Source organism: Coregonus lavaretus, assembly GCF_964263955.1.
Source record: "Coregonus lavaretus genome assembly, chromosome: 18".
In the NCBI taxonomy this organism is placed as follows: Eukaryota; Metazoa; Chordata; class Actinopteri; order Salmoniformes; family Salmonidae; genus Coregonus; species Coregonus lavaretus.
The window spans coordinates 47,190,044-47,206,132 of NC_140005.1; the positions used below are offsets into that span (position 1 = coordinate 47,190,044).

The window sequence follows — 16,089 nt, forward strand, 5'->3', positions numbered from 1 at the left end:
TGTGATATCTTACAGATATTGCAATATGTATGATTTACGAATTTTGCATTTTTTGTGATACGTTACCAATCCAATTTGTGCAATGTGGTATGAATTTGTTGTGCTTAAGATCCCAGAGTGCATCTTTAACTACTCATAAAGGCCATTTCCATGGATTCCCTGGTAACTGAAAAGAGAGTTAGACTTACCCATGGCAAAGGAAGATCCTAAAGCTAGGTTTAAGTGGGTTTTCATATTTTTTCGGAAACCTTTTTGAGTAGGCAGAAATGCAGGGGTCAAATATCCTTAGCCTAGGCTAGTCAACAAATGTTTTGGATCAGACTAGAGTTTGAGCATTTGATTGAGCCTGCCTAGAGTGCAGGGTTTGCTTTTTAGGACTGAGTTATTGCCTTTGCTCTGTTGCTAGCTCAATCAAGCACAGCTAAAGTATTTGAACGTATTTGATAGCTCTTGCCTATTTTAATACAGGTATGGTTTGGGGGGAAAAAACATTTCCTGACCACAGCAGCACCTCTGAGCCGGACTTTGAATTTGAGAGAAAAAAAAGAGTGAGGAGGAAGAAAAGAAAGCTCTCGTTCTTTATTTTTCCCTGTCTTTCTTTCTTACTTTCACTCTCATTTTAACCCATCACTCCATGCCAATCAAGCCGGCAGCACTCCGGGGGTATAACAAGACAGGAGACCGGGATTAATTTGACATCTCCCGTTAAATGTCATCCGCAATTAAGGCTTATGAGGGCTGGCGTCGGCATAGAGCGCCAATCAAGACTCCGCCAGCCGGGCGGCCCACGTAAGTTAACCTTCGTCAGGCAAATCAAAGATGGGTGGTGGGAGAATAAAGTGTGTGTGTGTGCATGCCAAAGTAGCCTATTGGTGCAGAGTATTGTCTCCAATGGCGGACAATTCCAACAGGTAGCGTTTCCGCTACCGTTACTCAGGCGGGTCACCCCACTCTGTTTCCCCCAGGCGTAAAAACATTTGACCTCTTGGTTTCAATTTCATTCTTTGGTGTTTTTTGTTTTGCAGCCCAGAATGGTGCTTCGGGGGCCTGTGTGTGCCCCACTAAGGGGTGTAGGGAAAACACACAAAATAAACTGAGGTGCATAAATTGATTTTGAGTTATTTTGGAGCCTGGTGTAGCAGACTACTTGGCTGAATCTCAAACCGAACACTTGGCCGATGAGCCCTTTATTGAGTGGCCTCTTGTGTGTTGATAGTGACCACTCGAGTCTGCTACCGTTTCGGGCCAAATGAGAATTGAGACGATGCGCACTTCCATCCTAACTGCCAATTTGTCAATATTCGAAACCCGTTCGCAAGCATAGTCTACCAGGCTCTGTCGTAGCCGGCCGCGACCGGGAGACCCATGGGGCGGTGCACAATTGGCCCAGCGTCGTCCAGGGTAGGGGAGGGAATGGCCGGCAGGGATGTAGCTCAGTTGGTAGAGCATGGCGTTTGCAACGCCAGGGTTGAGGGTTCGATTCTCACGGGGGGCCAGTATGAAAAAATAATAATGTATGCATTCACTAACTGTAAGTCGCTCTGGATAAGAGCGTCTGCTAAATGACTAAAATCTAATCTAAATCTACCACAACCTATCTTGTAGCGTGTAATTCACTATGAAGATTAATGGGTAGCACTTGCTGCCAAGGGCACCGAGTTGACACAGGCTGCCCACTCGGTAGAGAGGCTGCCGAAGGGCTCAATGGAGCCCTCGATCACTCGACTAGCCATTTTGATTGACTCGTGATCGAGTGGTCAAAGTGTTCGGTTTGAGATTCAGCCCTAGCATGTTATACTGGTTTGCCTCCAAAGTAGGTGCAGCAAAAATAACAGCTTCCAAGGGCTCTGAGGAGCTGATCCTTCCAGAGTGAAGAAATGTGAGAGAAGGGAAGGGGCTTAAGATTTAAGAGCATGTCAACACACAAAAACAAAGTTATATCCCGACACCTGTTTTTTTGAGTGGAAACGAATGCACATACACACAGTCTGAGGCTGTGCCATGAGTGGTCATCAGCAGAATGTTACGCCCACCTATTCATCCACAGCCTTTCCTTTTATAAACGTCTGCTTTTTATCTAGCTTGATAGTTTCAGTGGTAGACTAAGGTACAATATAAGCGCCTAACACAGTACATCAGCCTTTGAAACCAGGATACATCAATTCCATCAAACAAAACACACAGCCGCTGTCACTCCCTCTCAACAATCCCTACCTTTCTAGCCTAACAGTCAAAGTGGATTAATTTCCCTCAGCGTGGCATCTGGTCCAATGTGTAGGCCTGCCAGTCAAGCAAGGTCTTCCTCACCGCAGCAGGCTTTTCATGAGCCAACACAACGCAACAATGCCTTGGGTGCCATGTTCAAGAACCTTAGCCTACAACTAACTGTGAGTCGCTCTGGATAAGAGCGTCTGCTAAATGACGAAAAATTTAAATATAAATGCTAAGGTGCATTTTACTCCAGGCGCAGTAAATTGCTCCCCATAGAAGAGAAACATTAAGGCTCGATCAAGCTCAACCGCCAACCGGTCAATGGCCAAGTTGAGCTGAGAGAATACTTTGTTGCTTTGCTCTGCATGTAAGACCAATGGCCATTTGGGCTGTTTATCATCTGCGCTGTTGCAGTTGGACAATAAATGGGCTAAGGGACCCGATTCAATGTAGGTTAAACCATAGAAATCTTATTTAATTACTAGAGGGGCTATGTGATAAACCCTTAACATTCCAGAATGGGGTGAAAATGGCAGGAATATTGGTCAGGGAGAAATCCAAACCATTTTACACTGACACAAAATATAAACACAACATGCAACCTCTTTACAGATAGGCAAACTACTGCTTCTTAACACACTGCTTGCTTAACCCGGAAGCCAGCTGCACCAATGTGTCGGAGGAAACACCATTCAACTGACGACCGAAGTCAGCTTGCAGGTTCCCGGCCCGCCACAAAGAGTCGTTAGAACGCGATGAGCAAAGGAAAGCCCCCTGGTCAAACCCTCCCCTAACCCGGACGGCACTGGGCCAATTGTGCACCGCTCTATGGGGCTCCCGGTCACGGCCGGCTGTGACACAGCCCGGGATCGAACCCCAGGCTGTAGTGGCGCCTCAGCTGCGCCACTCGGGAGGCTCGTGAGTAAGACCTTTTAAACAGCTTAACATTCGCAAGTCTGCGGGGCCAGACCGGATAGCAGGACATGTACTCAAAGCATGCGCTGACCAGCTGGCAAGTGTCTTCAACCTATCCCTGACCCAGTCTGTAATACCAACTTGTTTCAAGCAGACCGCCATAGTCACCGTGCTCAAGAATGCCAAGGTAACCTGGGTAAATGATTATTGACACATCTATAGCCATGAAATGCTTTGAAAGGCTGATCATGGCTCACATCAACACCATCATCCCAGACACCCTGGACCTACTCCAATTCGCATACCGCCCCAACAGATCCACAGATGACGCAATCTCTATTGCACTCCACACTGCCCTCACCCACCTGGACGAAAGGAATACCGATGTAAGAATGCTGTTCATTGACTACAGCTCAGCATTCAACACCATTGTCCCCTCCAAGCTCATCACCAAGCTCAGGACTCTGGCACTGAAGCCCTTCCTTTGCAACTGGATTCTGGACTTCCTAACGGGCCGCCTCCAGGCGGTGAAGGTAGGCAACAACATATCTGCAATGCTGACCATCAGCACGGGGCCCCTCAGGGGTGTGTGCTTAGTCCCCTCCTGTACTCCCTGTTCACCCACGACTACGTGGCATGACTGCGTGGCTGACGACACGACGATGGTAGGACTGATCACCGAAGACAGTGAGGTAGCCTATAGGGAGGAGGTCAGAGACCTGGCAGTGTGGTGCCAGGACAACCTCTCCCTCTATGTCAGCAAGACAAAGGAGCTGATCGTGGACTACAGGAAACCATATTGATGGTGCTTCCTCAGTGTCCACATCACTAAGAATTTAACATGGTCCACACACACCCAGACAGTTGTGAAGAGGGCACGACAGCACCTCTTCCTCCTTAGGAGGCTGAAAAGATTTGGCATGGGTCCTCAGATCCTCAGTTCTACAGCTGCACCATTGAGTATGTTTATATGCTCAGTAATAATTTGATTTTAATTGTGGTAGTAAGCAGATTATGCAATAGTGATGTAAACCTTACTCTGCTTATCTTAATCGGCTTAAGGTCAAATTCGAAGTAAGCATATGCCGATTAAAACACCTGGTTTTCTGAGCAATCGTTCATGTTATTAAGATATGTAGACATTTTAATCGGCATTCCAGCGGTGTATTTGATCTACGCATGTGCTAGCACCAGCCGAGAGCCTCCCTCTTTAGCACGAGTGAAGTTAGTTCGGATTAACTGAATGTATGCGTCTTAGTAGTCGTTTGCACATACAAACGTTATATGTCCGAACTCATAATCAAGTATGCTTCCCAAAAATAACAAGGACACTGTTGTAGAACGTTTATTTTGATTGGCGATTTTCTGCATTTATCATTGTCATCAGTAGCCTGATTTCAGATGTGTCCATGTAAACAGGATTATTAGGGAAATCGTTCTCATTGTAAAGCATGTAAATGTAATCGTATTATTGTGTGCATGTAACTATGCTTATTGAGAGCATCTTGACTGGCTGCATCACCGCTTGGTACGGCAACTGCAAGGCACCCGACTGCAAGGCGCTTCAGAGGGTGGTGAGTGCGGCCCAGTACATCACTGGGGCTGAGCTCCCTGCCATCCAGGACCTCTATCTATACCAGGTGGTGTCAGAGGAAGGCCCAAAAAACTGTCAGACTCCAGCCACCCAAACCATAGACTGCATGGCAAGCGGTACTGCATTGCGAGCGGTACCAGTGCAACAAGTCTGAAACCAACAGGATCCTGAACAGCATCTACCCCCAAGCCGTAAGACAAGACTGCTAAATGGCTACCAGGACTACCTGCATTGACCCTTTTTTGAACTAACTCTCTTGCACTGACTTTATGCACACACTGGACTCTACCCACACACTCACATACTTACACCCCAACACACACTGCATATGCCCACACACCTAACACGCGCACACATGCATACTGACACCACACACACACTTTCACCCTCACCACATCTGCTGCTGCCACTGTCTTATCAATCCTCTTGCCTAGTCACTTTACCCCTACCTATATGCACAGTACATAGCTACCTCAATTACTTTGTACCCCTGCACAGTGACTCGGTACTGGTACTCCCTGTATATAGCCAAGCATTTCGCTACACCCGCAATAACATCTGCTAAATATGTGTATGTGACCAATACAATTTCAAGATTTGGTTTGTTATTTTTACTCGTTATTTATGTCACTATTTAATTTATTTGTATTTGATCTTTAACCTTTTCACACATACCAACAAACGGGTGTGATCATTCTACAGTGGTCCCTGCAGCGTACGCTCAAACCGGTGTGATTAGAAAGCTTATTTAGAACGTCCAGTTTCGATTGACGCAACAGTCAGCATTTGAGCTAGCCACTGTTTTTTCACAGAAACATTTTGCACAAACACAGTCCTTACAAAGGTATGTCCTGAATGTGACCAGTTTATTTCTGGATGCAATGTTCAGACATTCACAAAAGTAAAGACAGCATACAAAATCATCCAAACTGGAAAATGTAGGTACATTAGACCTAGCGCTAACTGAGGTAAGATTGATTTAACACAAGCCATCATATTTAGATAACTCTCGGCTGACAGAAACCACAATATGAATGAGGTAATAGCAATTACTATTTATAATTCATCACATCACTGGTGAGCTACCCATTGATTGAAATAATTCAGTAAAACACTTTCTGGAAATCGAAAGTAATCCGACGATGGGTAGTTTGCGCGTCGCCATGTTTGTTTTTTCGTGTCAACCAAAGATATTAAGGTCGAGACAAGGTGAGTTTGGTCTGTTTGCAGTATGCATGTTGAAAGGGGTGTTGTATAACATATTTTGGTCTGACAGACGTTTATGTGACACCCAGAATGCATTGTATAATGTCAACAAACATGGCGCCACACATAGCATGCAAATAGCTTAGCATTAGCTCATTATAATCAGTAGAACCTTCAAAAAATTATTTTATACACATCATAGGTGTCCATTACAAGCTATGCAATAATCAGAATGCATTATTTGTCACCAGTACTTGAAAACGTGAATAAAACTGTAAATAAATTAGGCTCCATACATACATACTACATTAGAACCGACAACACTATATACAGAAAATAAGGCACTTACTTTGATAGGAACACACACATGTCCAAAGTTATTATTTGTAAGGAAAACAACAATGAAGGCAATGCGAACGCCAGACAGAAAATGTGCCAATTCGTGCAAGACTGAGCAAATGTCTGCATACTTGATCTGCGGAAACATTGGTGAAGTGCTTGGGCTCTCCTCGAAGAGAGAAGTTTGTTTTGCTCAGTAATGCCTCAAACATAAATTGTCCGCAACACTGAAATTGACTAATTCTATGTGAATTAATGAGGAGGCGGAACACACCTCAATTCAAACTGTTGTTAGAAAATCATTTGAAATTGACTAATTGAAACAGCCTATAGATAATTAGCAGGCAGCGTGTGTTAACTGTCCTGTTGCGTAACTGTCACATTTTGGAACAGTGAGTGCATTCTGACATCACGTGCATAAAACAATTCATGCAGGGGAGACCGTTAGAGATATTTGGAACTCACATGTGAAAAGGTTAACTCTGGACCCGTAAGTAAGCATTTCACTGTTAGTCGACACCTGTTGTTTACGAACCATGTGACAAATACAATTTTGTTTTGATTCAGCATTTAGTGCGGCAGACCCTAAGCAAACATGGCCTAGTGGTTCAAATCCTATCCACTGCCCTTCTAACTCGCATTCTCTGCTACCTTTCCTGTCTCCTATCTCAGTAAGATAAATAAAATAACAATAATTAACTCTTCCGAGTCGGCGAACGCTTCGGCGCGTTCAAATCGCGGGCCGGCTTTAGGACCGCGCAGCATCCAAACCAAGTGACGCAGAGGGCTGCCGTCGATTTCATGCAGAAATGGAGACCCGAAGCTACGTTTTGAGTGTTTGTTTCATGTAAATACACCAACTAAAACCAAAGTTATGATAATTTCAATTCCATGAAAAAAGTGCGTCAAAATATGCGCTCTTTTATGAGCGCTTTGCATTTATTATAATAACTTTGTCGTCTTTTGTGATAAAAAGGAACGGAAAAAAACGTGTGCTTGTGCTAACCCGGTTCTTCAGGATGCACACGAGTATATTGACCTGTCAGACCAGCTTCTCCAGTATTACTCAACCCATCGCAGAACTGCTTGCTGGTACCGTACCCTCTTCCTGCATTTTTTGGACATGGGAACAACAAATGCATACATCCTGCACTGTGACATCAGTGCGACCCAACAGGTCACACCCATGACGCACAAGAACTTTGTGGCAGAACTTGTGGCCCAGCTGTGCGGAGTGACCCAGACAGGGGTTCCACTTCAAAAAAGCACCAGCCATGTTCCTGTGGCCATTGCCAATGTTGCAGAGGCCAAAGACAAAGCCACAGCAGGCCGCAGGGTTTGTCAACGCTGTAAACAAGTTGACAAGAAGAGGTTTGTCACACCATGGAAGTGCAAGGCCTGTGATGTGGCTCTCTGTGTCATTGTGGACAGGAACTGTTTTGAAGAGTGGCACAAATAGGGTAAAGGCCAGTGGCTATACCTACTTTTTTTGTAAATAGTTGTGTATTGCTTGTATATATCTCAAGAATACTTTTATATGTTCATATTTGCACTTTGTGGTTCAATTTGAAGCTTTTTTTTTCATTTTGGACAGAAACTGTTTTGAGGAGTGGCACAAAAAGGTTTAGGGTTAGAATAGAAGAGAAACGCCAGTGGTTATACCTACTTTTTATTGTAAATAGTTATTTATTGCTTGTATATATCACCAAAATACTTTTATATGTTCATATTTGCACCTTGTGGTTCAATTTGAAGCTTTTTAAATGCTTGGTTCACCATGTTTGAGGGTTTTACAATAAAAAAACCATCTTTTTTCTAAACGGACTTTGTGTTTTCTGTGTGTGTTTGGGTCCAGTGTGTTGAAATAGTATGTCAAAGTGAAAAACTTACTAACAGATCATATAGGTGAGGTTGTGCTGAAAAAAAAGATACCCAACATTGGTCTGGTAAACATTTCTTTATGTACTATATCAGGGCAAAATTGAAGGTACCCAAAAACGGCCAAAAAAGCTCCAGACTCCGAAGAGTTAACAAGGCACTCTTGTGAAGAAAACAGATGTGGCTGAACCATCCTTCGTCAGGATACTTCTGTGTATTACCAAAGCAGTAGGCCTACTCCTACTCTGGTTCACTTTAGCAGGCATGACTGACTGACACCTCTAGATGATTGTTCTGTTGGGCCTATGCCTAAATGTAGATTATTGTTCAGCATACGCCCAATATGTTTTTATTTTTTTCTGGTTCTGAAAAGGTCTGAGTCAAAAAAAAACGCTGGACCTGGCTATAAATGGTATGCTATATAGGACTATAGGCAAAAATCCAAGCGATTTCAAAAGGAACTAGTTCAAGTTTATAAAGTCTTTGTTCTGGGGATTCGATCGTTGGTTGGCATTGAGGACGAAATCAAACAACCCTATTCATCTGATACTGCCTAGTTTTCCTTTTGTTTGCTTTTGTCTCTAGTTATTGGCATCAAAGGAACAACTTCATAGGAGTCACGCTGCAATTCATCCGTCACTATACTTAAAAAAGAAATAGTTTTTGATCATACCTATTGTCCAACCCCTATTCCAACTCTCGCCAGTTCGTCCGACGAACACAATAGCGACCATGAACGATAAAGAGAATGATGATGAACATTTGGCGCTCGTTCAGTTATTAACCTTTTCCCTAGGTAGCTTGAACCTGGCATGGCTATCTCTGTGTGTACACAGTTTTGACAGAGTCTGGTTTGAATTATTGAGAGTTTTTGCAGTAAAAGTGAGACGGGTGCACGTGCCTATGATTGTGGGCACAGTCGAGGTTGGCAGGAGTGGTGAAATGTCGTAGATGAAAGTTATGAAGTTGGCAGAGGTGAGGGACATACAGGTCCACTGTGAAGGACAATGGATTGGACACAAAGGAATTTCCTTCTTTTATTTAGGCTATTTGTCACATTCTGTTATTTTAGGGTGTCCATTTTTGTATACTAAATGTGACACGATGAATGAATTTCATTGGATTTATTTGGTCTTATCTAGCCATTTTTTTTTTGCCATTGGTTAGATGGTCATGTTACATGTGGAGAAATAAGTTGCTTAGAACTGAAGACTAAATTTTTCAATTGCAGATAAAGGAAACCACAGTGCGCTTTCATACCGAATGTTAAAACTGGCCCACAAGCTGTCACTCTTGTGAAAATTTTCATTGTAGGCAATATTGATGCAAAATCACAGCCTGGATAACCAGCCTGATCGCTGCGTTCACGTATTGGTCCAATCTGCATCCTCTCAGGTGGGTTTAGGACAAAATCCAATGTGGCCGAATACTGTGCTTTAAATTAGGCCATCCTCTTATTGGTTGAAGGTCATCCAATCCCAGACAAGTTAGTTTTAAAGAATGCCCCTTGTTACAGACGTAGTATCAAACTGTTTCCATAAGGAGGAATGCCAGACTGATGTGAAGTAAAATGGAATGTTGAATGCAGCGATCAGGCTTGCAGAAGTACACCTGTCCTGTGAATAAAAATGTGATGTGCTGACCTCTTTTCTAACCTGTCATTGTCTCTTTCTTCTCTTTAGGTCCAGCAAAACCATGGACCTCTGCTCCAAATGTTTTACGGGTATGTGCGTCCACTCAACTCCCCTCACACACCCTTTCCCCTCGAGTTAAGAGTGTGTTTAAAGCAGATTGCTTTGAGTCATGCAGCAATACCAAAGATCTGTGTGTGTGTGAGAGAGAGTTTGTGTTGGAGAGAGAATGTGTGTGTGCGTGGGAGAGACTGTGAGAATGGCTGTGTGTGTGTGTGTTAGCATAGGTGAGTATGCAAGTGTGTAGTTGTGTGAGAATAGGTGAATGTGAGGGTATAGTGAGTGAGTGTGTGTGTGTGTGAGAGTATGTGTGCCTGTACGCCACGTGTGTGTGTGTGTGTACTAGTGCCATCATGATTGAGCACATATCTGTTTGTTCACGTCCCTACTGCTGTGTTGTCACAAGCTGGAGTCCCCCTCTGCTGCTGTGGCCGGCCTGGAGTGGCTTTAGAGTGGCAGACGCTATGTAAACAGGGGGCTTGTGTGAAGAGGAGGTGGAGATAGGGAGAGGGAGGAGAAACCCTCTCTCCTCCACCGTTATGCTCCACGGACCTACTACTGGATAGTGGATCCATACTCTCCTGCCGTGTGTGGCTAAGCGTGACCTCTCGACTACTCTCTCTCTCACACACACACACACACAACAACAACAAGCAGACACACACACACACACACACACGAGCAGATATACAGAACACATACACAGATGCATACAGTGCATTCGGAAAGTATTCAGACACCTTGACTTCTTCCACATTTTGTTACGTTACAGCCTTATTCTAAAATTGATTAAATAAAGCATTTTCCTCATCAATCTACACACAATACCCCATAATGTCAAAGCGAAAACAGGTCTTTAGACATTTATAAAAAATAAAAACCTGAAATACCTTATTTACGTAAGTATTCAGACACTTTGCTATGAGACTCGAAATTGAGCATTTCGTGCATCCTGTTTACAATGATCATCCTTGATGTTTCTACAACTTGATTGGAGTCCACCTGTGATAAATTCAATTGATTGGACATGATTTGGAAAGGCACACACCTGTCTATATAATGTGCTATAAAGTCAGTGCATGTCAGAGCAAAAACCAAGCCATGAGGTCGAAGGAATTGTCCGTAGAGCTCCAAGACAGGATTGTGTCGAGGCACAGATCTGGGGAAGGGTACCAAAAAATGTCTGCAGCATTGAGGAAACCTGGCACCATCCCTACGGTGAAGTATTGTGGTGGCAGCATCATGCTGTGGGGATGTCTTTCAGCGGCAGCAACTGGGAGACTAGTCAGGATCGAGGGAAAGATGAACGGAGAAAAGTACGTAGAGATCCTTGATGAAAACCTGCTCCAGAGCACTCAGTACCTCAGACTGGGGCGAAGGTTCACCTTCCAACAGGACAACGATCTTAAGCACACAGCCAAGACAACGCAGGAGTGGCTTCGGGACAAGTCTCTGAATGTCCTTGAGTGGCCCAGACAGATCCTGGACTTGAAACCGATCGAACATCTCTGGAGAGACCTGAAAATAGCTGTGCAGCGACGCTCCCCATCCAAGCTGACAGAGCTTGAGAGGATCTGCAGAGAAGAATGGGAGAAACTTCCCAAATACAGGTGTGCCAAGCTTGTAGCGTCATTCCCAAGATGACTCGAGGCTGTAATCTCTGCATCAACAAAGTACTGAGAAAAGGGTCTGAATACTTATGTAAATGTGATATTTCAGTTATTCTACTTTTTTGTTCTAAAGACCTGTTTTCGCTTTGAAATTATTGGGTATTGTGTGTAGATTGAGGAAAAAAAACAATTGTAATTAATTTTAGAATAAGGCTGTAACGTAACAAAGTGGAAAAAGTCAAGGGGTCTGAATACTTTACGAATGCACTGTGTATATATATACACACACACACACACACACACACACACACACACACACAGTACGCACACACATACTCTCTCTCTCACACACACACACACACACACACACACACACACACACACACACACACACACACACACACTTCCCTATCCCCCTTCACAATCAAATGTCTAGAGGGTAGGAGTTCTTTTGGAATCCAGCATCTCTCTCACACATACAATCACACACCCACGCCAGTCACTCTCTTGTATAACCACAGACATTGAGAAGAAGCAGCCAGGCGAGGACTGTGCCCCAGAGCCCGCCCCCAGCTCTAGTAAAAGCCAGTCAGCCGTCTTCTGTAGCGAAACGAGCAGCAGCAGTAGCCAATCCCTGTCGTCGGCGCCTGTCAGCTCACTGGAGCCGTCGCCCGAAGACACAGGAGCCACACCTCTACCTGAACAAGATGGTAAGGACAGGGGCCTATGGCCTGCAGTTTAGAATGTTGATTTTATTATACATACAGTGAGGGGAAAAAAGTATTTGATCCCCTGCTGATTTTGTACTTTGCCCACTGACAAAGACACGATCAGTCTATAATTTTAATGGTAGGTTTATTTGAACAGTGAGAGACAGAATAACAACAACAAAAATCCAGAAAAACGCATGTCAAAAATGTTATAAATGTATTTGCATTTTAATGAGGGAAATAATTATTTGACTCCTCTGCAAAACATGACTTAGTACTTGGTGGCAAAACCCTTGTTGGCAATCACAGAGGTCAGACGTTTCTTGTAGTTGGCCACCAGGTTTGCACACATCTCAGGAGGGATTTTGTTCCACTCCTCTTTGCAGATCTTCTCCAAGTCATTAAGGTTTCGAGGCTGACGTTTGGCAACTCGAACCTTCAGCTCCCTCCACAGATTTTCTATAAGATTAAGGTCTGGAGACTGGCTAGGCCACTCCAAGATCTCAATGTGCTTCTTCTTGAGCCACTCCTTTGTTGCCTTGGCCGTGTGTTTTGGGTCATTGTCATGCTGGAATACCCATCCACGACCCATTTTCAATGCCCTGGCTGAGGGAAGGAGGTTCTCACCCAAGATTTGACGGTACATGGCCCCGTCCATCGTCCCTTTGATGCAGTAAAGTTGTCCTGTCCCCTTAGCAGAATAACACCCCCAAAGCATAATGTTTCCACCTCCATGTTTGACAGTGGTGATGGTGTTCTTGGGGTCATAGGAAGCATTCCTCCTCCTCCAAACACGGCGAGTTGAGTTGATGCCAAAGAGCTCGATTTTGGTCTCATCTGACCACAACACTTTCACCCAATTCTCCTCTGAACTGAATCATTCAGATGTTCATTGGCAAACTTCAGACGGCCCTGTATATGTGCTTTCTTGAGCAGGGGGACCTTGCGGGCGCTGCAGGATTTCAGTCCTTCATGGCGTATTGTGTTACCAATTGTTTTCTTGGTGACTATGGTCCCAGCTGCCTTGAGATCATTGACAAGGTCCTCCCGTGTATTTCTGGGCTGATTCCTCACTGTTCTCATGATCATTGCAACTCCACGAGGTGAGATCTTTCATGGAGCCCCAGGCCGAGGAAGATTGACAGTTCTTTTGTGTTTCTTCCATTTGCAAATAATCGCACCAACTTGTCACCTTCTCACCAAGCTGCTTGCCAATGGTCTTGTAGCCCATTCCAGCCTTGTGTAGGTCTATAATCTTGTCCCTGACATCCTTGGAGAGCTCTTTGGTCTTGGCCATGGTGGATAGTTTGGAATCTGATTGATTGCTTCTGTGGACAGGTGTCTTTTATACATGTAACAAGCTGAGATTAGGAGCACTCCCTTTAAGATTGTGCTCCTAATCTCAGCTCGTTACCTGTATAAAAGACACCTGGGAGCCAGAAATCTTTCTGATTGAGAGGTAGTAAAATGTTTATTTCCCTCATTAAAATGCAAATCAATTTATAAAATGTTTGACATGGGTTTTTCTGGATTTTGTTGTTGTTATTCTGTCTCTCACTGTTCAAATAAACCTACCATTAAAATTATAGACTGATCATATCTTTGTCAGTGGGGAAACGTACAAAATCAGCAGGGGATCAAATACTTTTTTCCCTAACTGTATGTGACCGACCACCTCGATTCGGTTTTATGTAGCAACATTTGAAACTGTTTTTTCCATTGGATAAAAGTAGTGTCTCAGAGCTAGACAATGGTATATCATACACTGCAGTTGAGGAACAATGGGAAAGTAATTCTTCTTTGAAAGTTGATAAATTTATAACCCCGCTTTTGAGAAAATGACCATAGAATGTTTTGGTACACCTACTGGACAGCTCTTCTTTGTATACCCATTCAGCATCATTCACACCCTCTTAAGCCTTAGCCCCACCCATTTCTTTAAGGATTCATATGTGAGGCCATTTGGTTAATACACCCTTTATCAAATAAAATACAAAACAATTTTGTCACATGCACAGGATACAGAAGGTGTAGCAATATCAAAAACAAAGTGTCCAGGTGAAAATATTGTATCATTATTAGATGACACTTACCCGACACACTAAATTGATGAGTAATGTGAAGGAAATGCTATAACCATCCCCCAGCCACATCTAGCTAAGTGGATGGGTCACTATTGTCTAGACATGTATACATGTTCATGAAATACAATAGATGGCTGTAATCACCCAGGCACACCTGGCTAATTTGATGGGTCATGTAATAATCCGGCCGAAGTGGAGTCTTGATTGTTTAGATGTGTAGCTAGCTAGCTAAACAATGAACCGGCATAATCCCAACTCATACTGCTACTAATACAAACATTGCCATAGCTGTAGTATGAATCTGCAGGTAGCTAAAGCTAACAAACTAGGTTCAGTTTTAACTAGCTAACATTAGGCTATAATTAGCAATGCAAATGGATTTTCTGATTAGAATAATATTACTACACAGATCATACACGTAACATTAGCTAGCGAACCAGCAAGCTAATGTTTGCTAGTTATCTAACAGCACGCTTTAACTTGCAATAAAAAACGACTTTCTGACAAAATTACAAACATATCTGAAAATGTAGCTAGATTTACCTGTATACATGGATGAACGTTTCACGGCAGACTGGAACCATTTAGCTCCGTTTTGTTTGTAGCTACATCTTGTTTGGCCAGCGTTGTGTCATGTCACTCCGGTTCACACTGACCGTGTTGTGTGCAGAAAGTAGCCCATCACTTTTTCCAACTGATCTGTCGATAGCACCTGCTAAATTCAGGGCATCAATGTTGTTGAGGAAGGTAGCAAAACTTTTGTAGTTCTCGATGGCTAACGTTATATCTTTCAAAAACAGTGCGATAGAAAGGACTGTCAACACATAGTGAACAGCTCACATTATAGACAGAAGCATGCTACATGGCAGACCAATCCAAACTCATCTCCCGGCATGTCCAGCCCATCCATTATCTCAGCCAATCGTGGCTAGCGGGAAGGTTCCTGTCTTTTTCTGTTGCTAAACTAACTAGGTTCGTAATTTAACAATTGTATTCGTATTTATGGATGGAATGCAAGTTTGTTAGAGCACATGAATGTTCACATGTTCCAGAAGGCATTTCTGCCAAAAAACGCAATTTGATAAAAAATAAATGTTTACGTTCAAATGCCGCTCCTGTGAAGTAGTGAAGTGCTACATACACCTAGTTTCCTGAAACGAGTTACATATACACAGTACATTTTAAAAACATAACCGGGATTGCACGATAAAGTTGTGGTTCCTAAACCACCAGTTAATAGATATTTGTGTGTGTCTTTCTGTGTGTTTCCATGAGACAGACTAACACAGTCTGCTTTCTTTAATAAACACACACACACACACTTAGTCCTTTAGTCCAGGAGCCTGCTATTGCAGAGGACACATCTGCTATTTTCTGCAGCAACAGTGGAGCTGCCCATACCAGGCTATATCTGTCCTGGCATAAATAGGAGAGAGAGGTGGGAGAATGGAAGGCAGTCAGAGTCCCAGTCATGACAGTGACCTGTCATGACTGGCACCCATTTTAATGAACGGTAAAATGTATTTCTGTAGCGATTAGTGTAAGATACTTGACTTGTCAGTCACATATTGACTCTTGGTTATTCGACCTCAATTGACATATAGACAGATATATATCATAGGTAGCTAAGTAAGTTAGCCAAACATAAAGGTAATTTGGATACCATTTATTGATAGAGAAAAATGATTCCCTGTCATAAAAATGATTAATGCTGCCAAGTTGCTGTTCCAGCAAGTCTAGAAGGGTGTATGAGTATGCAATGTCCAAGTCAGAGATTCAGCATTGGCCACCTTACGCCTATATAAACTCAGCAAAAAAAAGAAACGCCCCTTTTTCAGGACCCTGTCTTTC

General features: G+C 43.4%; 1 protein-coding gene across 1 annotated transcript in view; it reads left to right on the forward strand.

Moving 5' to 3' along the window:
- The window catches only part of zfand3 (zinc finger, AN1-type domain 3), a 42,393-nt gene that overhangs the window by 14,996 nt on the left and 11,308 nt on the right, over nt 1–16,089 (forward strand). The window contains exons 2-3 of the mRNA XM_084181760.1: nt 9,826–9,866; nt 11,966–12,154. Of these exons, the coding sequence (XP_084037886.1) occupies nt 9,826–9,866; nt 11,966–12,154 (230 nt within the window). The remainder of the gene's footprint in view (nt 1–9,825; nt 9,867–11,965; nt 12,155–16,089) is intronic.